This window comes from Leucopleurus acutus (assembly GCF_964270905.1).
Source record: "Leucopleurus acutus genome assembly, chromosome: 19".
In the NCBI taxonomy this organism is placed as follows: Eukaryota; Metazoa; Chordata; class Mammalia; order Artiodactyla; family Delphinidae; genus Leucopleurus; species Leucopleurus acutus.
Window position 1 is genome coordinate 48520793 of NC_139161.1, and position 23634 is coordinate 48544426.

The 23634-nt window shown below is 35.4% G+C and overlaps 1 protein-coding gene across 2 annotated transcripts in view; it reads left to right on the forward strand.

Moving 5' to 3' along the window:
- The window catches only part of PAFAH1B1 (platelet activating factor acetylhydrolase 1b regulatory subunit 1), a 74516-nt gene extending 52924 nt beyond the window's left edge, over positions 1–21592 (forward strand). For both annotated transcript variants that reach the window (XM_082861512.1, XM_082861513.1), the window contains exons 3-11: positions 2511–2595; positions 2899–2973; positions 3841–4047; positions 9517–9685; positions 11436–11538; positions 12252–12480; positions 13901–14002; positions 16417–16573; positions 17486–21592. In XM_082861512.1, the coding sequence (XP_082717638.1) occupies positions 2511–2595; positions 2899–2973; positions 3841–4047; positions 9517–9685; positions 11436–11538; positions 12252–12480; positions 13901–14002; positions 16417–16573; positions 17486–17559 (1201 nt within the window). In that variant the 3' untranslated portion in view covers positions 17560–21592. The remainder of the gene's footprint in view (positions 1–2510; positions 2596–2898; positions 2974–3840; positions 4048–9516; positions 9686–11435; positions 11539–12251; positions 12481–13900; positions 14003–16416; positions 16574–17485) is intronic.
- The last annotated feature ends 2042 nt before the right edge of the window (positions 21593–23634 follow it).

Below are 23634 nucleotides of genomic sequence, written 5' to 3' on the forward strand. Positions count from 1 at the left end.
GAAAATGGAACAATTCTAGTTAAAGGAGGAAGGTTTTGCATTCCACCTACTTAGCCGGTTTCTTCCCCACCTACCTAATGAATGTTGACTGGAATTATTATCCTAAATTATTTCACTTCATCTTAGTTTTGTGACTTTGGATAAATCAGTCTGTCAGTTATATAGTATAGGGGTAATATACTTTTCTACAGGATGGTTTTAGGATCAAAAGAGACAGTGAATATTGTTTTTTAAATTAGATTTAACATTTTATAAAAAGTATAAATGTAACATACAACTCTTTTGAGGTGCTGTTTTATGCACATTTGGAATTACCTGTATCTTTCTAATTAATCACATTTACCACACAGCATCTTTTTAAAAATATAGATGTTGGGTTAGGCCACATAGAATTTGGAAATATTGCAGAATCTTAAAAATTTAACGTCTACACTTTCATAAAAGCTATATAAGCAGAATCAAAGGGCATCAACTGTTTGTTTTAAGTCAGTAAATGCTAACCCAAATGTTTGAAAAGTAAAGGTGGTAAAGGGATGACATTCGCAACTGCTGGTAGGAGTATAAACTAGTTACAACTCTCGGAAGCAGTTTGACAACAGCTATCAAAATGTCCTAAAAAATGTATATCTTTTTTGTCTTAGTCTGTTCTTAGACTGCTCTAACAAAATATCATAAACTGGGTGGCTTATAAACAACAAAGATTTATTTCTCACAGTTTAGAGGCTAGGAAGTCCAAGACCAAGGAACTGGCAGATTCGGTGTCTGGTGAGGGCTCACTTCCTGGTTCCTAGTCTCTCCATAAGGACATTAACGCCATTTGTGACCTCCTCACATAGGCCCCACTTCCAAATACCATCACTTGGGGGATTAGGCCCCTCCACTAGTTATTGTACTTTAAAAACAAATAAATTTATTTATCTATCTATTTATTTGGTTTTGGCTCCATTAGGTCTTGGTTGCTGTGCGCGGGCTTTCTCTAGTTGCAGTGAGCGGGGGCTATTCTTCATTGCGGTGCACGGGCTTCTCATTGCAGTGGCTTCTCTTGTTGTGGAGCATAGGCTGTAGGTGTGCGTGCTTCAGTAGTTGTGGCACATGGCTTCAGTAGTTGTGGCTCACGGGCTCTAGAGCACAGGCTCAGGAGTTGTGGCACATAGGCTTAGTTGCTCCGCGGCACGTGAGATCTTCCTGGACCAGTGCTTGAACCCGTCTCCCCTGCATTGGCAAGTGGATTCTTAACCACTGCGCCACTAGGGAAGTCCCTAGTTATTGTACTTTAATCTTTGGTATGCTAATAATTACCTGGAATATGAAGTGTTTGCTCGAATTCCATATTATCTTTCTCCATTGTTTGTTCTTAACATGCCATTGAATTAAAACTTAGTCCCACCAATTCTACAGTACTGCTAGAGTGTTTTATTTCCTAAAGCATTAGGTGGGCAGTAGCATTGACATTTATACAAGGATAGTCCTAGCAGCATTGTTTGTGGTAGTAAAAGCCTATGTCTCTCTGTAATGGAATACAATATTTTTTTTGAAGAGGCAGATTTACATCTGATAAAGAATGATTGCTGAGATTAAATGAGTTTATGTGACATTGTGTGTAAGACATTATCTGTAGTGTACTGCAGTTTGTTTTAAAAACACATATTAATTATCTCTAGAAGACTATGCAAATATATGTAGTTATAGGTAGATTATCACTGAAAGAATACACAAAACACTGGTAAAGTGGTTGCCTCTGTGATGGAATATTGGAGGTCAGTGGTGGAAACCACACTTTATTGTATACTTATATATTTAAAGTTTGTTTAACCTTGTGTATGTATAAACTTTTAAATTATTTAAATTAATTTGAAATGTTTTAAAGGCAATACTAAGGAAACAACTATTTCTATCACAGTGGGACTTAGGCTCAAAAAAATTGAGAGACACTGGAATAGGTTGCCTCAGGAGACAGGTAGCTGATTTTTGCCTTCAAAGAATATAAGGAGAGCATGAAATTCATTTGCTAATTCAGCTTCTCTAACCTTTGAGTTCTTTCTAATTCTAAATTAATTTCTCATTCTATAATAATATACTAAGTTTGTAGCTTATGCCTTTTTTTTTACCCACGCTCATGGTTTAAAGTTGTCTCTAAAATTAAAATACTTAATAATTGTAATTTTATCAGAACAATTCTCCCTACAAAACTAAATTTCATTACTGTCACAAAGTGATAACTAATTATATAAGCCACATCTTGATCTTACAGCTTGTGAGGCAAGCAACACATTAGAAACATAACTAAAAGCTCAAGAACAGTGTTATAATCTTAAGGATGTACTATGACAGGATTAGCTGTTTTAGAGGCTTTGGGGGGGGGTTCCTTTTCTTGTGAAATACTTGTATGATTTGGAAGGTAATACTCTTAAAAGAGTGTCTTAAGATTTATGAGTTTTTAAATAAAATATTCTTTCTTCAAAATAGAAATGAGAGTTTATTAGGAGTCATTTGAATTTGTTTTCTTTCAGAAATCGAGCTATAGCAGATTATCTTCGTTCAAATGGCTATGAAGAAGCATATTCAGTTTTTAAAAAGGAAGCTGAATTAGATATGGTATGTTTGACTTTTTACAGTTATTCATAGTATATATGAGTGGACTTTACTTAGGTATCCCTAGTTAACAGTCACCTGAGTTATTCACAGATCTTGTCATTTGTTATTGTGGTTTACTTGACACTAAACCTAGTATTCACCCTCCCCCCCCCCTTTTTTGGTATAATCAGATGTTTTTATTTATTTATTTTTATAATCAGGATCTTTTTCGTAACGTTTGAACCTAGAGCTTGAATGGTTTGTATGGCTTGAACTATTGTATTTTTGCCTTTTTTTTTTAATGTTCTCATTTTTTTTCTCTAGAATGAAGAATTAGATAAGAAATATGCTGGTCTTTTGGAAAAAAAATGGACATCTGTTATTAGATTACAAAAGAAGGTAACTAAGTCTTTTTTCTTTTAAGTTAGTTGTATTCAAAGTATTATATAAACTGAAAATATCAACATAACATAAATTATTCTTTTACATTAATTAATAATTATATTTAACCTTGAAAAGGCAAATAAAAATACATTTCTATGCATTATTATTTCTATGCATTATGACCTATACAGATCATTGCTGGTAAATGGTAATTTATGCAACCAGGGCTACTGGCTGAGTTGAATCTAACACAACCCTGACTTCAAGGAATTGGTACTGAAGAACCCATTTATGCACTTAGATGGGAAGAACACATGGAGCCAATATGATGCTGGGGAAAGAGCACTAAAGTGTGCTCTTAGACAAGTCATTTTCATCTCTGACCTTTTATTTTTATCTATAAAGTGAAGGCAATAGGTAATATTCTGGTCCTAAAATTTATACTTTTAGTAGGCAAAATTAGAATAATATTGTTATGAGTTAATCCATAAAAAACCCTTAGAAAAGTGCCTAGCCACACAGATGCTCAGTAATGTTAGCTTTTAATATGAATATTCTGATTAGCATGTACAATGTAAACTAGAAAGGATCAAGATAGGTTCCCTACTCTTCCTCTAATTTGTATCCTGGCACCTTCCAAATTTTTCTTTGAGTTAAGGAGGTAAGACACAATTGTATTGCATTTTTCTCAATTTTTAGTTTTGTCACACTAAGATTTTAGTGATATATTTAATATAGATCATTTTCAATTAAATCTGACAAATGCTTTGTAAATTACTGAAATTTTATTCTGCGTATATGAATGCAAAATAAAGGCAGGTTTTTAAAAATATACTATTTTTATCAGAATTTTTCTGTACATAACTATGTGTTCCTCTTAAGGTTATGGAATTAGAATCAAAGCTAAATGAAGCAAAAGAAGAATTTACGTCGGGTGGACCTCTTGGTCAAAAAAGAGACCCAAAAGAATGGATTCCCCGTCCACCAGAAAAATACGCATTGAGTGGTCATAGGAGTCCAGTCACTCGAGTCATTTTCCATCCTGTGTTCAGTGTTATGGTCTCTGCTTCAGAGGATGCTACAATTAAGGTAGTGATTTCAAAATTGAAAGACATACAATAGGATAATTGTTAGAAGCAACTTTAATGTTAAATTGAGTGAAAGAAATGAAAAGATCCTGAAATGAGGACCTATGCAGAGGAACAGGAGGGCCTCTTTGAAACTGTGTGATTGATTCTAAATCTTAAAAGACAGAATAAAATTTCATTGTAGCTCCTGAGAGACAAGCTGCCAAATAAGTTCACTGATGACTTTGAGAAAATTGGGTGTCACTAATGTAACATTGGACAAATATAGGTCACCCAGTGCTTGAATAACTTTTGTTCTTGAATTAAAGTATAAGTATGTGCCTTACTTATTAGCAGAGGTGGTAGATGAAAATACAGGATTACAGAACTAGTAATTGCGGGGGTGACTATCTTCCACAAAAAAAATCAATAGAGGATTTATTTAAATTGCACTCTCCTTGATGGTTTTGATTCCAAACTAAACAGTAGTTCTCTCTAGGGGTATGGAAATGTAGCAGCTTTCCATTTTATAAGTTATTTATTTCTGTCATTTTTTAAAATTTTCATGATAAGCATATACATTTTAATATTTTTAATCAGGAAAAAAGTTGTTTTTATAATTTCCTTTGATTCAGACACACAATACAGTGATAGTTGTATAAACCACGTACAGAAAGATAAGTAAAATGTAGTTTTAAAAATTTAAGTAGGTTTCTCTATCTAAAGCTTATTTCAGATTAAGTTCTAGATTTTTCTTTTTCTTTTATTTTCCGGTACGCGGGCCTCTCACTGTTGTGGCCTCTCCCATTGCGGAGCACAGGCTCCGGACGTGCAGGCTCAGTGGCCATGGCTCACGGACCCAGCCGCTCCGCGGCATGTGGGATCTTCCCGGACCGGGGCACGAACCCGTGTCCCCTGCATCGGCAGGCAGACTCTCAACCACTGCGACACCAGGGAAGCCCCCAAGTTCTAGATTTTAAGTTTCATTTGTAGAGGTATAAATAAGAAAATGTGAGTAGATTGCTAAGATTGTATTTATCATATAGCAGCAGTCAGCATAAAACGCAGGCATGACTTAAATATATATACTTAACCTGTTCTTTAAACATGATTGTATGTTTTCCTTTTGTGGATTCTTTAGTTTCTAAATCAGTGGCTTACTTTCATCCTGTGGGTTGGTGATCCATGGGTCGGGCTGCAAAGTAATTGGAAGAGAGTCTTAAATTCTATTTGTATTACATATTTCTGTAGGCTGAGGTGATTGCCTAATACACTAATATATTGCTGTCTTTCACATTATGTAGACATGTATTTAGTTTATTAATTTCACGATAGTCTTGTCTACTAAAAACTGCACTGCTGTCATGAAGCATGGGGGTAAAGATAGATTTATCAAATAGATGGAAAACTCAGTCTTAACTATTGATTTTGCAGCAGTGGTCTAAAAGCGAAAATAAAACTGCTAATATGCCATCTTAAAATTAGCTATTGGTTCAGCTTTAAAATATTACAAATGGAAGTTTTAAAAGTTTTATCTATAACCATACCATGTATGTCAACAACTAGTAAAAGTTCTCCCTTCCATTTAGTCTTTAATGTGCACACATACGAAAAGCATTTGTATTTAGTTTTGCTTCCTTCTTTGATTAAACTTATTTTAGAAATACTTTTCTTTGTTTCTAATGAATCATCATTTTTAATGATTTTAAACTGATCTTTTTACTTATATGTGGAGACTTATAGAGTAGTTAATGGTCACGAGCACAAGCTCTGGGTTCAAGTTCTGACCCCCCACTTAATGATTTATGTGATATGAGCAAATTAACTTTTTGTACTTCTGTTTTCTCATCTGTAAAATGAAGATAATTAGTACTTGTGTCACAGGACTTTGGGGAAGATTAAATAATACATGGAAACTGCTTAAAATACTGAAGGAGTACTCAGTGTCAGCAGTGTCTCAACACCATTAACAAATCTTCCACTGGATTTTTATTTCCAGTCATCTACTATCTTAAATAATACTGTTCTATTTTATACATAAGTCTTTCTCATTTTGTTGGATATTTTGTGGAATGAAAAGAAATCTGTTTCTACCAGTGGTTTTCATTCTTCAATTACGGTAAAGCTAGGGGATCCCTAAATGATGATTGTGACTGAACTACCTTCCAAAAAACTCAAAGGAGCACACAGAGACAGAATTTTCTGTAATTTTGTGACTATCTTGGGCAAAGTGCTTGATATGTTTAAGGCTCAAATTTCTCATTTGTTGGAAGGGGGATTAAAAATATCTATAAGATTCTTTTGCTTAAAATGAAGTAATGTATACATAATGTATATAACAGTACAGTGTTTGGTGGATGGATGGTAAGTCACCAATAAACTGTAGATAATGTTATAGTTATAACAAAATTAAAATTTTATTATATAATTTCTCTTGTGCATCTGGTAAATATAACGTGTTCCTTTTAGAGTCATTCATTTACATTATCAACATTTGAACTACAACAATTTAAGAAAAATGGTAGAGGAATAGCTCATGACTTTTTAATTGCATCATTTAAATTTTTGAAACATTATTTCTGGTTGTCATTTAGAATTAGTTCTTAAATGTTAAGAAAAATGAACAGCAAACAAAGCTGAAAAATACGTTCAACTAATAAAGCAGATCAAGGATTGCCAACTTTAATATATAGAGTTCAAACAAATATGGAAAACAGTAACATCTCAACAGAAAAATGGACTATAGGACATGAACAGACAATTCAGAGGAAGAAAAAGTGGCTAACCAACAACAGTAGAGCTTTGGCGTCACTACTAATAGAAGAAGAAATGCAGGTTAAAATATATATCAAATCTGCCAAGATATTTTACTTTTTAAATGAGAATTCCCAGAGGTGATAAGAATTTGATGAAGCAAGCATTCTCATTACATTTGATACAATCTTACCGGAGAACAATTTAATAGAATATATGAAGGGCTAGAAAGCTTACACTTTCTGACTCAATTCTTCACCATCACTGTCTGACCTAACTATTGCAGAATGAGGACAGATATTTTTCACTATTCAAAGGTTTTCACTATAATGTTTTCTATAATAATGAAAAAGTTTTTCCTTTTGTTTAGAAAATATTAGGAATTACTTTTAAAAGAATGTTTGCTAATAAGTTTTTAATGGCATGGAGAAATCCTTATGATAAGATGCAAAGGGAAAAACAGGATAATGAAGTATACACAGTCACCGTACTTTTTTAAAAGGAGCATAGAAAAAATGGAAAAACTATGCCATTGGTAGGATAATGGATATTTTTTATTGCCTTTATATCAGTACGTTATATTTTTTATCATGAGCATTTATTTTATAATCATACAAAAGGTAAATATCAAATAAAGAAAAAATTCTCATTAATTCCTGACATTTATAAACACTAAAATGCTCTGTTTGCTTACCATTTATGAAGAGACACAGTTCATATTCTGGGTATATTTATTTTAGAGGAAAATGCTTCAGTGTTCTTTAATGAATGCATGGAAGGAAAATTAACTTAAATGGAAGTGAACTTCAAGGTCACACCTTGTTTATTTTCAGTATGTAAAGTATTCATCTGAACTCTTGGTGTTGAAACGACTAGATATCAAAATGAGTAAAGATACTACAAAAAAAAAGAAAACTATAGACCGATATAATACCATTTATGAACATAAATGCAAAATCCTTAACAAATTATAAGCAAATTGAATCCAGCAGTTCATAAAAAGGACAATTACTATGTCATAAGCAAATAGGGTTTATTCCAGAATGCAAGATTGGTTCCACATTTGAAAATCAATCAGTGTGATATACCATATCAACAAAAAAAACATAGTAGGTTCAGGAGAAGCATTTGACAAAATTCCAACATCCATTCATGATAAAAACTCTCAACAAGCTGGGAAGGGAGCTTCCTCAGCCTGATAAAGGTAAAGCTATCTGGAAAACCTAGAGTGGACATAACACTTAATGGTGGAAAGCAATGCTTCCCTGCTGAGTTCAGGAATCAGGGCCAGGATGACCAGTCTCAACCACTTAAATTCACCTTTGTATTAGAGTGCCTAGCCAGTGCAGTAAAGAAGAAGAAATAAAAGGCATATAGATTGGAAAGGAAAGAATGGAACTTGCCTTTATTTGCAGACAACATGATCTTCTATATAGAAAATCCCAAAGAATCTACAAAAACTTGCTGGAATTATGACAGTGTAACAGAATGACAGGATACAAGGTCAATATATAAAAAGTAATTGTAAAAAAAAAAAAAGTAATTGTATTTCTATAAACTAGAATAATTGAAAATCGAAATTTAAAAATGCCACAGTAGCATCAAAAAACTCCAGAATACTTCAAGATACATCTAACAAAATATGAACAAAACTAAACATACAGTAATCACTTCCATGTAGAAATACTTGAACATTTAAATGGTAAAATTTTAATATGTTTATTTTGGGAAGGCTATGTAAGTTTACTGTAAAAGAAATGTTTTTAGAGGATAGTTTATTTTTCTTATGTGCATTTTTTAACATAGTTGTAATCGTGTGTAATTTTGTGTCTTTTTTATATAACATTATTGTATACATGCCATAAATTCCTTACAGTAGCAAATTTTATATCTGCGTAGCCATTTCCCTAATATTGGATGTTTAGATTGTTTCTATATTTTCAAAATACATTTTCTAAGTTTCTCTAAATTGGGTGAAATACACTCTACCACAGATACCTTTGAACTTACTATGGAAAGAATGAAATCAGTCACTTGATTTTAGAGCATGTAATTAGTGTTGGTTAAAGACTTAACTTCAGACTAGTATTTGGCCACCAGGATAGAAGTTTAGTATGTTCTTGAGATCTGTTTCTAATAGTAATTATTCTTGATAGCTTATTATTATTTTTTTTTTAGAAAAATTATCTTTAAGAATGTGACTGTGGCTCAGTGTTTTTATGTCATAATGACATATGCTTCTGTAAATCTGCTATTTAAGGATAGTTACATCTTGTGAAGTCTTTCCTTGGCCTCTTCGATGTCTGAGCTTTGCTTGTCTAGTAGAATTGAATACTCCTTTATCATTCCCCTAATATTCTACATATAAATTCATGTCATAGGCCTCTGAAACCCTTTTTTTTTTTTTTTTTCGGTACTTATATTTACTTTTTAACATGTCTGTTGCCTGCTGTCAGACTGGGATGGGACTCTGTCCTGTTGCATTATATACCTAATCACTAGCATGGTTAGATATATGGTAGATGCTTAGTAAATGTGGTTTTAGAGGTCCATTTAATAATCGATTTTCTCTATAGAGAAAAGTCCAATTTATACTTGAAGATGTGCTGTTTCTAAGAGAGTTACCCTTTGTTACTTGTTTAGTTAGTCAGTATAGTGCCAGACTGGCCTGCCGAGTGCAGATGTGAACTGAGAAAGGAGTGATATGATGCTAACCAATTTTCTGTTCATTTGACAGGTGTGGGATTATGAGACTGGAGATTTTGAACGAACTCTTAAGGGGCATACAGACTCTGTACAGGATATTTCATTCGACCATAGTGGCAAGCTTCTGGCTTCATGTTCTGCGGATATGACCATTAAACTATGGGATTTTCAGGGCTTCGAATGCATCAGAACCATGCATGGTAAGGGGTGGAGGACAGCATTTTGATATTGGGTTCTAACATGGTATTCCAGAGAGAAGGATAATGTTTTCTAACAGTGTGCAAGTTTCCTACATTCCATTCTTTTTTTTACTCTTTACTAGGTTTTAATTTTACAGTGTAACAGTAGTCAAACACAGAAATCTTAATGGTTCTAGAACAGACTGTGTTTTTTGTTTGTTTGTTTGTTTGTTTTGTTACTCACATCACTCTGTTATTGGTCAAATCAGTCATGCAATCAACTGGGTCCCTACATTCAATTCTTACTGTCTATAGTGGAGGAGCATATGATGTAGATAGTCCATGGATAATTATGGTAATTGAGAGTTGTTTTCTGTTATGAGGTTTTAAGTATCTCTTAGTGGTTATAAAATACTTGTTTTCACAAATATTTTTGAATGAGAAAAACTGCTAGGACATCTATGTGTTCTTGAGAAGAAGAGAAAATGAATTTATTGGGGTTGTTTTATTGTTGTTTCTCATTTTTTGCAGTTGGGAAACTGAAGTCAGAGAGAGTAGATGTAGTAAAAGCTGGAACCCATATTCCTTTGCTTACTTTTTAATATTCCACATACACTATAGTCTCATTGTTGTTTTCCCAGCCCTTGTCATGGAGCCTGTTTTCTGAAGCAGTTTGGCTTTATGGAAAGAGCATGGGCTTTGGAATCAGATATCTGGGTTCCGATTCCTACTTGTTTACTTAACGGCATTAGGAAATTGTAAGCTCTAATCTGTAAGATGAATAATACTTAAGTATTGAATTAAGAATTGAAGTCATAGGGTTGTTGTGAGGATAAAATGAGATTGTATACTCAAATCATCTGATTTAGTACCTGGTACATAGGAGGTGCTCACTAAATAAGGATTTTTGTTGTTTTTTTAAACATGTTGAAATATGAATGTTTGGGTTTTATTTAAGGAACACATACTGTGTTAATAAAAACAATTTTTAAATTATTATCCAGTGATGTTAGCACTTGAGTAAGCTGTGTGACTACACAGATGGTGTAATTTGAATGGTATGCTCCCCCGCCCCACTCCCCCAAATTAAGTGCATTAGGGAAGCTTACAGATCAAGGGAGTTCTATTGAATCCTTTTGTAAAATCTGTATTTGTTTCTTTAAGTAGCCTGTATCTTATTGCTCTAACTTAAAGAGTCCTTTTATGTTCCTTAAAATAATGTGATACTTATAAGGATTCTCTGAGGCTTCTTTTGCAAAGGATAGCTAACTAGCATTGTGAATAATGCATTTTATTTTTTTTACCCCTATGAATATCAACAACAACAAAATAATTTTTAACTATTTTAAATATGGAACCAAATCCCCATTTTTCTTATCCACTCTGTTCATCTCTGTAAATCTTATTTCTATCTTATATCTTAGAATAACAACCATAGAAAATTTTTTTTTTAGTGTTCATAAACATTCAGTGTGTTAATATATTCAAATGCTGATGATACTGATTCCCTGTGATTTTAAAACAGTTGTACAGGTTGAAATGTAATTATAAGTTGAGCTGGCTGCTTGTTTCATTGTGGATTATTTTATTGTTATTAATCCCTTAACTTTTTTTGTGTAAATCCAGGTTTCTTATCAAATTTATATAAAACTCCATTGTATTTAAAGTTGCTGTGATATTTGAAATCCCATGATGAAATCTCATGGTGAACTGAGGTTTAATTGCTCTTGATGATATATTACTTAATATGTTACTGTGTTTTGTGTTTTAGGCCATGACCACAATGTTTCTTCAGTAGCCATCATGCCCAATGGAGATCATATAGTATCTGCCTCAAGGGATAAAACTATAAAAATGTGGGAAGTGCAAACTGGGTAAGTAGATTTAGTTGAAAAGGCGTCAGCTTAAAGAGATAATATTCAACAAAAAAACCCACAATTATATTCTGATTGTTCCAGTAAATTTGGCTGTAACCCAGAATGATCACCATGACAGTTATATTTTAAAACTTAAGTTTCAATCTCTAAATGTCTATCCAAAAGGAACAGAAATTATGAAAGAAACTATATCCTTGAGAGCCATTTTCTGTGTAATGGCTTATTTTCTCTGTGGTCTTCTTTTAGGTTATCTCTCTGGGTTGAATTAAAATGTAAATAACATTTGTGCAGGTATGCCCCTATTAGGCTTAATTTGGTTGTGCTTAGAATTACATGATTGTTATAATAAAACCTTAACCTACTGGTTTTGTCCAGATTAGTAAGAGCATGCCTTTTCCCCAACATGGCTAGAAATATTTTTGTTAGGTTTACTGTGTGTGCTTAGTTAAAAGATTTTATTTCTCTCTATTTTTTACCTTGTAGATTTTGATTTGGTTAGCTCCTTAATGATACTTCCATCAGCTTATTTTAACTGATGTTTGACTTTCCAGCCTGTCCCCATCTTTTATTAACCAGGAATGTATGTGTATTCTGTTGACTTGCATATGATGCCATTCTCTTCATTCCAGTGCATAGCTAGTTTTGTATCACTTCTGGGAAGGGTCCCAATGATTGCCATTCACGATGCAAACTATTACTTATTTTGATAGCTACTGTGTGAAGACATTCACAGGACACAGAGAATGGGTACGTATGGTGCGGCCAAATCAAGACGGCACTCTGATAGCCAGTTGTTCCAACGACCAGACTGTGCGCGTGTGGGTCGTAGCAACAAAGGAATGCAAGGCTGAGCTTCGAGAACATGAGCATGTGGTAGAATGCATTTCCTGGGCTCCAGAAAGCTCCTATTCTTGCATCTCTGAAGCGACAGGATCTGAGGTACTGTATGATTTATATGTTATTTCATGGTTTTGTTGCTAGTATCTCAGAACTTTAAATAACCTTCCTGATTCTCTATTTCATGCCATTAATGCATTTAAAAATCTGCATCCCAGAATTCTGAATCTTGAAACTCTTTACTCTTCCAACTTGCAGATAGATGTGTTTATATTTTTTAACTAGTGGTTACTGTTGCTGTCAGCTGACCCTTGATGTGTACTGGGATGGGGGTTCTCCTGAAGAGTAAAAATGGTCATTTAAATTAGTCAGAAATGTCATTGTTATAAGAGTATACCAATGCAAAAAATAAAACTTATGGGAGAGGTTAAAGTTATCTTTTAGAAGAATAGTGTTCCTTAATGAACATAATTATTTTATTTATAAATTTATGGTGAGATGCAGTTCAGCATTTAAATATTTGTTTTAAATGAAGAATATTTTATATGGAGGCCTCCGATACTCTTGATCATTAGAAACACTAGCTGAATCTGGAGTTATATTATTTTTTCATGATTCTTAATTTGTGCTCTTCATGATTTCATTCTTTGTAATTATTACCTTAAAATTACAGAATAATTAATTCTGTGAATAAGTTATATGAGCCAAAATTGACCACATTTCTTTTTTATTTTCTTTCACATTTCTTTTTTATAGAGACGTTCCTATCATGGGTTTTTTAAAATTACATTTTAATAAATGAAGGAGGATTCCCCATCCCTCCACCCCCCAATTATTTTTCAAAATGAATCTTCTATTGTAATCTCTTTCTAGTTGGCTGGCTTGGTTACATTTTCAGACTTTTTTTTTTTTACTGCCACCTGGTGGTGTTTATGTACCATATGTCATAAATTCGTTGTGGTTGGACTTTATATAAATGATAAATTAAATAGTTTTTAAATTTTTCGTGATTACAGAAGTCTTGAGCAATAAATTTACCATCCATTGGTGGTGTAGAAACTGAATCCTAATCTAAGTGGAAATTTTCTACTTTTATATTATCTAGGTCCTTCCTGTGTAACCTAGGTATGTCAAAAGACTTCTGTATTTCAGTAGAGAAAAACAAGATGAATAAGTTCTGGATATCTGATGTACATACAGCATGGTGACTATAGTTAACAGTACTGTATTGTATACTTGAAATTTGCTAAGAGGGTAGATCTTCAGTGTTCTCATCACACACAAAAAAACGTAGTTTTGTGAGGTGATGTTTACATTAATTAGCTTGATTATAGTAACCATTCTACAGCGTATACATGTCTCAAAACATGAAGTTGTATACCTTGAATAGATACAATTTTTATTATTGTCAGAAAATGGTTTTTACAAAATTAGAAGTATAGATCATTGCTAGGTAGTTGTCATTTAAAGTCCTTACCTAACTTCTTGCCTGGGAAACTTAATTTTTATATGTTTTCTGTAGACTAAAAAAAGTGGCAAGCCTGGACCATTCTTACTGTCTGGATCCAGAGACAAGACTATCAAGATGTGGGACGTCAGTACTGGCATGTGCCTTATGACCCTTGTAAGTTTGCATAATCTTACTGCTGCTTTCGCATTTTTACTGTGTGCATATCTTTTTGGGTCAGATGCCTTGTGATATCTTATTAAATAATCTGAATTATTTGAGGTTTTAAAATAACTTCTTTATAAATAGACTTCTTGTCGTTAAGTCCATGGTTGCAGTGATATGGAGGTCATTCCTGTAGAATATTATGTTATACAAAGGGTCTGCAAAGCCAGTCAGTGCTAGGAGGGAGAGTCTAGCCACTCTACCTCTAAAAATTATGTGACATCTCCTGAGGAGGGGAAACAGTAATATTACAGACTCATTCATTTTTTGAAGCTGTTTGCTTTTCGATTTCATTATATTTAATTTTAATATGAATCCTTTTAATTATTACCTATATATTTGCATGTTGGAGTTCATTTGGTTTATCATTCTGAAATTAATGGTGTTAGCTTTATGACTTGGAAATGTTTATTTCATTTAGGAGCCTATTTCATCTAGATTTTAGTATGAGGATATATAAATGATAGTAGGGGATCTGTGGACATTAATCCAGTAGCAGTTTTTCTAATTTGCTATCCATGTTGGTTTAGAGATTCTTTAAGTGCTAATCATACCTTGAAGTGATTGTCTCTCTGTAGCATATGATAGACACATATGGAAGTATCATCAAGAACTGATTAGAAAATTAAACTCTCCTCTTAGTATTCTGAGCTGAGTTCAGGTATACTGTGTTGCTGTAAAAATCAGAAAGCACGTGCTCTCTTCTGTAACAACACAGGTCACCATTAATTTCCCTGGAGGTTTCTGGCTCCTGTTTTTCAACTGAAGGAGGATTCTTTTCTCTGCTTTATTTTGGTGTGGCCACAAGAAATGTGATTTGATTTTTGTTGAAGCTTCTACAACTCCAGTGATTGGTGGCTTTTACAGATAACAAAGTTCTTGTTTTGTTTTGTTGTGGTACGCGGGCCTCTCACTGTTGGGGCCTCTCCCGTTGCGGAGCGCAGGCTCAGCGGCCATGGCTCACGGGCCCAGCCGCTCCACGGCACATGGGATCTTCCCGTGTCCCCTGTGTCGGCAGGCGGACTCTCAACCACTGTGCTACCAGGGAAGCCCAACAAAGTATTTTTTTGAGTAAGGGCAAAGGCAAAAAAAGTAAACCAAAAGTAAACCAAAAGTAAACCAAAAGTAAACCAAAGTAAACTAAAAGTAAACCAAAAGTAAACCAAAGTAAACCAAAAAATGTCACCTTGGTTGTCTCTTTTCTTTTTCTTTTTTTAGCTCTTTGGGAGGGAGGTTCTTTTACAAAAGCAATATAGCTATTTACATTTTAGAAAATTTGAGAAATAAACAGAAAAGTTAAAAGAAAATAAAAATCACCCTCAGATCACTTTACCATACCTAACAATACCTACCAGGTGTATTTTCGTAGACTAGAGCTGTCCAGTAGAGCTTTCTGTGATGATATTCTGTGTCTACACTATCCAGCATGGTAGCGACTAGCCACGGGCAGCTGTTGAGCTCTTGAAATGTGGCTAGTGAGACTGAAGGACTGAATTGTTGATTGTATTTAATTTTAGTTTATATTTAAATAGCCACACGTGACTAATGGCTATCCTGTTGGACTGTGCAGTTCTAAACCTTTTTCTTAAATTACTATGTAGATGAATATGGTGGGGGGTTTTCTATGTAAAAATGGTATACCGTACATACTGCTTTGCAGCAGACTTTTAATTTAGAAGGTATGTGGCAGTTGCTCATATCATTAGATACACTTATTACATACAGTGCTTTGCTGAACGTCTTCGTTAACCAAGTCATCTAGACACATTCTTAATTATTTCTTAGGATAGATTGCAAGAAATGAAACTGCTGGACAGGGGATATAGATAGATGAATGGATGAATAAAGATATGCAGTAAATACCTATATATCCTTCACCTAGAGTCGCCAGTTGTCAACATTTTCTTTTCTCTGTGTGTGTATATGTAGATTTTGCTGAACAGTTTGAAAGTTACTTGTAGACATCATGACACTTGACCCCAGATATTTTAACATGTATCTCCTAAAAACAAGGGCTATTCTGTATAACCATAATAAAATTATCACACTGAAGAAATTTAACATTAATACACTACGTATTTAAATTTTCTCCATTTACCCCCGTAGTGTCCTTTATAACTTTATTTTAGCCTCTGTCCAGGAGCCAGTCAAGTATTATATGTTGCATTTACTGGTCATATATTGTTAGTTTCCACTTTCCTTTAACCTAGAATTCCTTAGACTTTTTCCCCCTTTTGTCTTTTTTTGGCATTGACGTTTTTAGTGTATGTAGTTCCAATCGACTTTGAGTAATGACTTACTATTGTCATAGATGCTTTTTAAATTATTTATCCCTTTATTAAGTCAAATACCTCTTTGTTTTTAAGGTGGGTCATGATAACTGGGTACGTGGAGTTCTGTTCCATTCTGGGGGGAAGTTTATCTTGAGTTGCGCTGATGACAAGACCCTGCGTGTGTGGGATTACAAGAACAAGCGATGCATGAAGACCCTCAATGCGCATGAACACTTTGTTACCTCCTTGGGTATGTACAAGTTACGAGGTTTCTGAGCAGTTAGGTTTTGGGGTGCCAGACCTAACAGTTTTATGTAACCATGTGGATGTTTCCAGGTAAGAAATGAACATGTTCTTTCAGGGCAGAATAGAGAAGACAGGTTAAAAACTTTATGGATTCCTGCCATTTGTTTTAAATTCTCCTTTCTTAACTCTCTCTTTCCATCATCAGCCTTATAATAAAAAAAAATTATTTTCTCCATTGCACAACATTGGTTTGGAAGCTAGAATTATGAAGAGGATGCTTACTGAGCACTATGATGGGTAATTTTTCTTCCCTACTAGTTTGTAAGTTTCTCAGAGGAAATCTTACTCAACCTTTTTACTCTGGCAGATATATACTATTGTAAACTCAGGGAACTGTATTTACACTTAATAAACATCCTCAGTATCATCTGGACCTGAATCTAGAATTTAAGATAGTGAATAAAGTAAAATACAATACACTAGGGTATGATGGATCTAATAATGAAGGTAAAGCCTCAGTAGAATAGGGCTAATGCTTAACCTTACAGGGTCATTAGAAGGATCAAATGTGAATATAAAGCATTAGTACTAAGCCTAGAACATAGTAAGTGTTCAATAAATGGATACATTGAGGCTGTCCTTGTTGTTAGAATTCAGTGTTCATTCAACCTCAGTTGGGATGAGGATAGTGGGGGAAGTATTTTTTTAGGGTGTTAGTAGTACAGGATTTAATCATGAAGGCTCAGCTTCCTTCACCTAGTTGATAAGCTTGATGTACCTGCTAGGGGTAGATGTGTGGCTGTATAGAGAAAAAGAATGAGTATTCCTGGCACTTGGATGCGCTTATTTTGTGGCTTATTAAAAATTGTATCTGGCTCAGTCTGATTTTAAAATAAGCCTTCTCTTTTTCTTTCAGATTTCCATAAGACGGCACCATATGTGGTTACTGGCAGTGTAGATCAAACAGTAAAGGTGTGGGAGTGCCGTTGATTGAGTTTCATTTGGCCCCTCCTCCCTTGTTTCCTCTGGATGCACTCTGATGATACCATGGTTACCCCATTGAGCTCTGTTTAAATAAATATTGTCCTTTCATGTAAATTATTCTGGATGTAGATTGAGCTTATTAAATGTTACACACAAAGTATTCATGCATGGTGAATCCAAATTGTATACTGTAAATTTACATATGTTGTCTAGAAGTACCATAGGGTTTAAAAACCTGGGCTGGCATTGGTCACACCAGGCCTAAGAAGGCAGAAGTTGAATAAATTGAACTAGGGCACTAAACTGAATAGTTGACAGTGTCGTTTTATGTTGGATTATTAATTCCTGTTTTCCTTTCTGCTGTCTGTTGGTGCCTGACTTGATGGCCTCATTTGGGGGAAAGTGGTGGTTACTAGGGCTTTTTCTGAAATGTGTATCTATGTAACATCACTTAAGTGTGCTTAATAAATCTTCTTTAAGGATGTTAGATAATAAGGCTACAATTCAGAATCTTCTGAACCATCTATGTAATTAATGGGGATTACACATTGGAATTTTTGTCATGACACATTTGCCAAATCAGTAGGATACATTTGTTTTGGCAGCCTATCAAGCAAAGGCTAGTGGTATATTTATGTAAGAAAATGACTGTAAATCTGAAATAAGAAAAATCTCAGCAGCTAATAACAAATCATTTATTTCATTTGGGTCTTAATGCTTTGTAAACAGGTTTAAAAAACACTGTAATACTCTAAGCTTCTATTTTCCACACTAGACACACTTCTAGTTGTATTCTCCATACTGTTAGACTGTATAGTGATGTGACTTCCAAGTAGAGTTTAATCTTCCCATTGAGTGTGTCATGGTACAAATCACTATTTGTTTTTGATGTTTTTTAGGGATGTGCAATGTGCATAACATAATGACAAAGAAATATTGAAAAGGTTATGTTGCCCATTTTAAGGGAGTGGGAGAAATACAGCAGTTTGTTTTTCAACATGAATCTGATATCGATTTGAACTGTGTTTAACTTACAAGTTTATAAAAAGACAGGGTTTAATGGAGCGTGCATAAAAATGTACTGTGTTTTCACCTTTTGTTTATGTATAAATGTTTATGAGTATATGGGCCTATCTATAAGTGGATAAGTCTGTATATGTATGTATATCACACACATACAACCTCCATGTCCTTGGGTCCTGGGTTTTTGAAGAAGTGCTAAAACATATAAGTAGAATAAATCTTGCTGTGGAATACCATGCTTTAGAACAAATCCTTTTTGATCCTAACGCTTCTGAAAACCAGGTCTGACTCTGTGGGAATTTTTCCCAGCTAAAGGAAAATCACTTCCGTTATCCGCCACCTCCACCCCCAGTTTGGCTGTTGAGCATTTTACACATCCCTGATATATTGTATATTGTGGTCCAAAGTTACTACAAGTAGGTTTAAGAAAATTTTTATCTATGACTTTGAAAACAATATTCCATTGCAGATTATTAATAAATAATCCCATTGCTTAGCTAACCAACATTTTTTTAAAGAAGGTCATTTGAAAAGTTAACAGAACAATGAAATAACAAAGATAGTTTAACAAAGAAATTTATCCTGGATTGCATTTATTCATTTGTGTAATATGTGATTTTTAAAAAAAAAATATCCCTTTTAGTATTCAGTGGAAATTTGGTTCCTGAAAAAGACAAAGGGTTAGAGTTAATGTCCTGTAGATACACACACAGAGAACAGGCCATATATTTACTAGAAGCAGCTTTATGTCTAGCTTTTGTCTTTTTGTTTGTTTGCTTGTTTGTTTTTAATAATTCCCGAGAGATGTCTCTGGAAGGAAGTGTTTTGAAAACTAATGGCTATTTTTGAGGACAAAAATTACAACTTAAGCTAATTTCTTAAATACAGTAGAATAACTTTCAGGACAATATTGCCTCACAACCCTGCTCACATTGAGAAGTCTTTTTTTGTTTCCCCTTAGCTGTTCTGACTGGATTTTTCTACAGAAGCTACGGAAGATATCTTTGTTCTTGTTTGCTGCTATTTCCTGTCCTATTTTAAGAAATATAAATACATAGAAATGGTGCATCTTTAACATTTGTTTGTACATGTATAAATGTCTTGTATTTTAATTCATTTTTAGCATGTAGCAACACGAATTGTTTAAGGGTAAGCCACAACATCTAGAAATCACTCCTAGATACGAACAATAAAGGAAAAAAAATGGTACCGATTTAGGAGGAAACAAAGCCACTGTCGCTGGGTTTTCCCTGCAGCCTGCAGTGACTTCCACTGACAAGGAGAAACTATCACTCTGTAAACAAAGTCATCCTTATTGGGAGATTGCCACAGCCTGCTGCTTAGTTGAGTTACCAGACATCCTCCATTTACGAAGCAGCGAACGCTGAATCTCAGGGATGGTCCTCAACTGGATCCAAGTGTAACGAGCCCTGTTTGAATAATGAAGGGGGTGGGGAGAGTGATCCATCCACAATCCGGAAGCAGATTTGCAGAGGTTTCCTGCACTGTTGTTTGACACTGCCCTGTTGATGCCCTTTCTTCCTGTTTCCTGCGTTTTCTCTGTCTGCTGTCTAACCCTGTGCCTTGCCTGGGATAAGTACAATGATGAGGTTACTGGTTTGGATTGTAAGTAGAGGAATTTATTGATTGGTTTAGAGGTTCACTGCTGCTTTGTCACTGTCTCAATCAAATTGGCCACTTATTTAAGAAATAAAAAGCTGGTAGAATTGCATCCTCAGATGATGATTGACCTTTTGTGTGTGTGAAAACAGACATTCCATTGCCACCCTAATATAACGTGCCCAAGAAGTCCTAGCTGCACTCTTGAAAGTGCAAGCCACGGAAACTGGTTTAGACATGGCTTGGAGAATAGTTGCTTTTTGACATGGCCTCTTGCACTTTAGGAGACTGAGACTGTCCTGTTTTGTCCATTGTGGTGTGACCAATGGTGTGCCCAGAGCACTGCTCTAAAACTCACTAGTGTTAGCACGTTGTCAGGGCTGTGGGCGCTCGCTGTAGCCTTCGGAAGCTTTGGCTCTAGATCACCAAGCCCAGTCTCCTTACTGTCAGTGCCCTGCTCTCCTGTTTGCCTCTTTCTGTTTCTATGTGAACTTCCAGATAATATCACTCATTAAATAGTTTTTTTTTAATATTTATTTAAAGAAAAACTATTTAGCAGTAAAGGATATTTTGTTTTGTTGACAGTGGTGGCTTGATAATCCTTAAGCAACTGAAGATAAAATTGTTGAAGGAAAAGGCACTTAAAATGGTTCCTCTCTGTCCAGCTGTATATAAGTCCAGTGTGTTAACTAACCTAGATGATGCAAAGAAGAATCGCCTGGTAGAGAAGCAACATGTACGAAATCGGTGAAAAAGGTTTTGGTTTTTTTCAGTGGGGGAGGGGGAGGGCAAGCTGGATTTACAAGTCACGACTGGACCGAACTGGCCTTTTTATCTTTCCACTATATCATGTAAGTGGCTGCTTTCTTGTCCTGCCTATCCTTCAAGCATCCCTAAAGCTCACTCTGAAGATGGTAGAAACAAAACACACAATCTTCGAGTTAGAAGTTGATCCTGACACTGACATGAAGGCGAACGTTGATTTCATACGAACGAACAGTTACAGAGGTGGTGATTGGAGAAAACAGTTCCCCAGATTGTAAGAGTTAACTGAAGATATTGACACAATTTTAAAAAAATCAGTAAAGGAATGTATATAATATTGCTCTTGTGTTTTACAGTAAGATTTGTTGCTCTCAGACTGTGTAAAACAAGATTTATTCATGTTTTCTGCATATTAAAAAAATCTTATTGTACCAATTGGTAAACTATTAAATGCCTATAAAACTAGATGTGTTTTTTTTTTTTTTTTTTTTTAGTCTTTTTGTGCACAGATTTAAAACCTTTCAAATTGAGTCCTAATAGGAAGCAGGGTTGTGTTCAGCACCAGTCATATGGAGAATAAGATAATGCAAGTTGCTAGCAGGGCCTGGATGGAAGGCCTTTCTTCAGGGCAGTGCCAGCACTGCCTTTGCTGTCTTGCTTCCTTCACCCTATTTGCAGGAGGGAACTAGGAGCACAGCTGCAGGGGTTCTTGCCTGAGGGGCTTGCACAATGCACTGGGTCAGGCAGCTCCAGACTGTTTTCCAAGGCTCCACCCTGCCCTCCAGCAGCCCTTTCTGACAGTGACTACAGCTGAGGCCAGGAAGGACCTGTTACAGCCTCAGGGCCCCGGGGAGAAGTGACCCTAACTGCCTTTGTTCTGTTAATGAATGAGCCTTTTAATTCTGCCCAGTGGTCTTGGATTCTTGGAGATTATTAATACTGTTTTAAAAATTTTGGTTGAAATGTACCAAGAATCTTCACCCGTTTCCCAGAAGCCCCATGGCTTTCTATGTGCTTTACATATGTCGGCCATGTCCTGCCTTTCATCCCTGGACTACTGCCCAGCTAGCATGCGTGAGTGTTTTAGGGCACCCGTGAGGTCTCCCGCAAAGGACAAGTTGAATGGTGTGGTGGCTCTTTTCTTACAGCCCAACTGTCATCCTGCCATTTAGAAGGTAGCTTCTCTACCCACCCCCCTCCTCCAAATGGGAAGCTGGGCCAAGAGCACAAAATAATTTGCTTGAAGTTAGCTTCCTGCATTTTGCAGCTTTTCCATTTCTTTGCAGGGCTCCTCTTTTCCCCTAGGCTGAGATCCAGATGATGAGCCTAACCACTGAGAGTGGAGATTTCCAGCTTTAGTATCACTATCCAGAAGTGCACTTAGCTCTTCAAACCTGTTGGTTTGTCACACACGTCAAGCTTCCTTCTAAGACTCATGGTTGCGTCTTTCCCTGGTGTAGGACAAGGACTGGAACATGGAAGACTTGGAGAAATGGTGCTGCATCCTGGATGAGGCAGCTCTATCCCTGTTAGTCTTTGGTGGAACTTGTCTTGCCCGCAGACTTGACGATGCTCCACTGCTGACGTACCAGAACCCTCTAGGAAAGTCATTCTCAGTGTGCTCCCCGTGCCAGCATCAGCATCACCTGGGAGCTCATTAGAAATGCAAGTCCTTGGGCTCTAGCTCAGACCTGCTGTATCTGTCACAGGATGGGACCCAGCAAATCCGTTTTAATAAACCATCCAGATGATTCTGATTCAGGCTCAAGTTTGAGAACCACTGATCTAAATGAACTAACTTTTCACTGAAGACAAAAATTTAGACAAGTCATTGGTCCCGGGGCCCTCCAGCTGGGGTTTGAACTCAAACCTCTCTTTCGCCGACAGTTTCATACATGAAGTTTTGTTCCTTTGTGAATATTTTTCTTCCACTCACATCTCCAGTTTATTATTTCTTATGTAAACATACAGGATAGTTACATCCAGGGACGAAGGGCAAGGATTTTTCTCTTACACCAAAGTAACTGCCTTTCCAAGATCTTTTATACATAAATCCAGTAAATGAAAAGGCTGAACCGAAACACTGCATTTTTTCCCCATCGTATCAGAAACACAAACTTCTAAAAGTGAATGTTATAAATGAATAAATTCAGCACTTTGCCACACCTGCATTTAAAAAAAGATTTCATTTTCCTGCAATTGTTTAGACACATCATGCAAACACTCTCCTAAGAGTGTTTTGAGATCACTGTTTGCTTCTGAACAAGAATAAATAATAAATAACCATCATTTTCACAAAACACCATTTTGTCATCAGCCCCACTTGGTCACCAGCCCTCTTAAATGAAAGTGGCTGGTGTAGGGACTAAAGGAAGGAAAATACCCAACATTTGAATGCCTGTCAGGCCAACACCCTTATTCTCAACATACCTTCTTCCTCACATACATCCCCTGCTGGTGGATATTAGCACATTTTTACAGACAAGAAAACTGGCTCACTTAAGGTGAGGTCATATGCCAAGGGTATTAAGCTAATTAAAGAGTGAGCTGGGACCTGAACCCAAATGCACTAGCTCTTTCCCTTATCTGGTTCTGCCTGTATTAAGCATCTAATTAGCTATTTATGTATAAGGAGGGCCTTCTGACATCTCTGAAACAATCATTTAACCTACA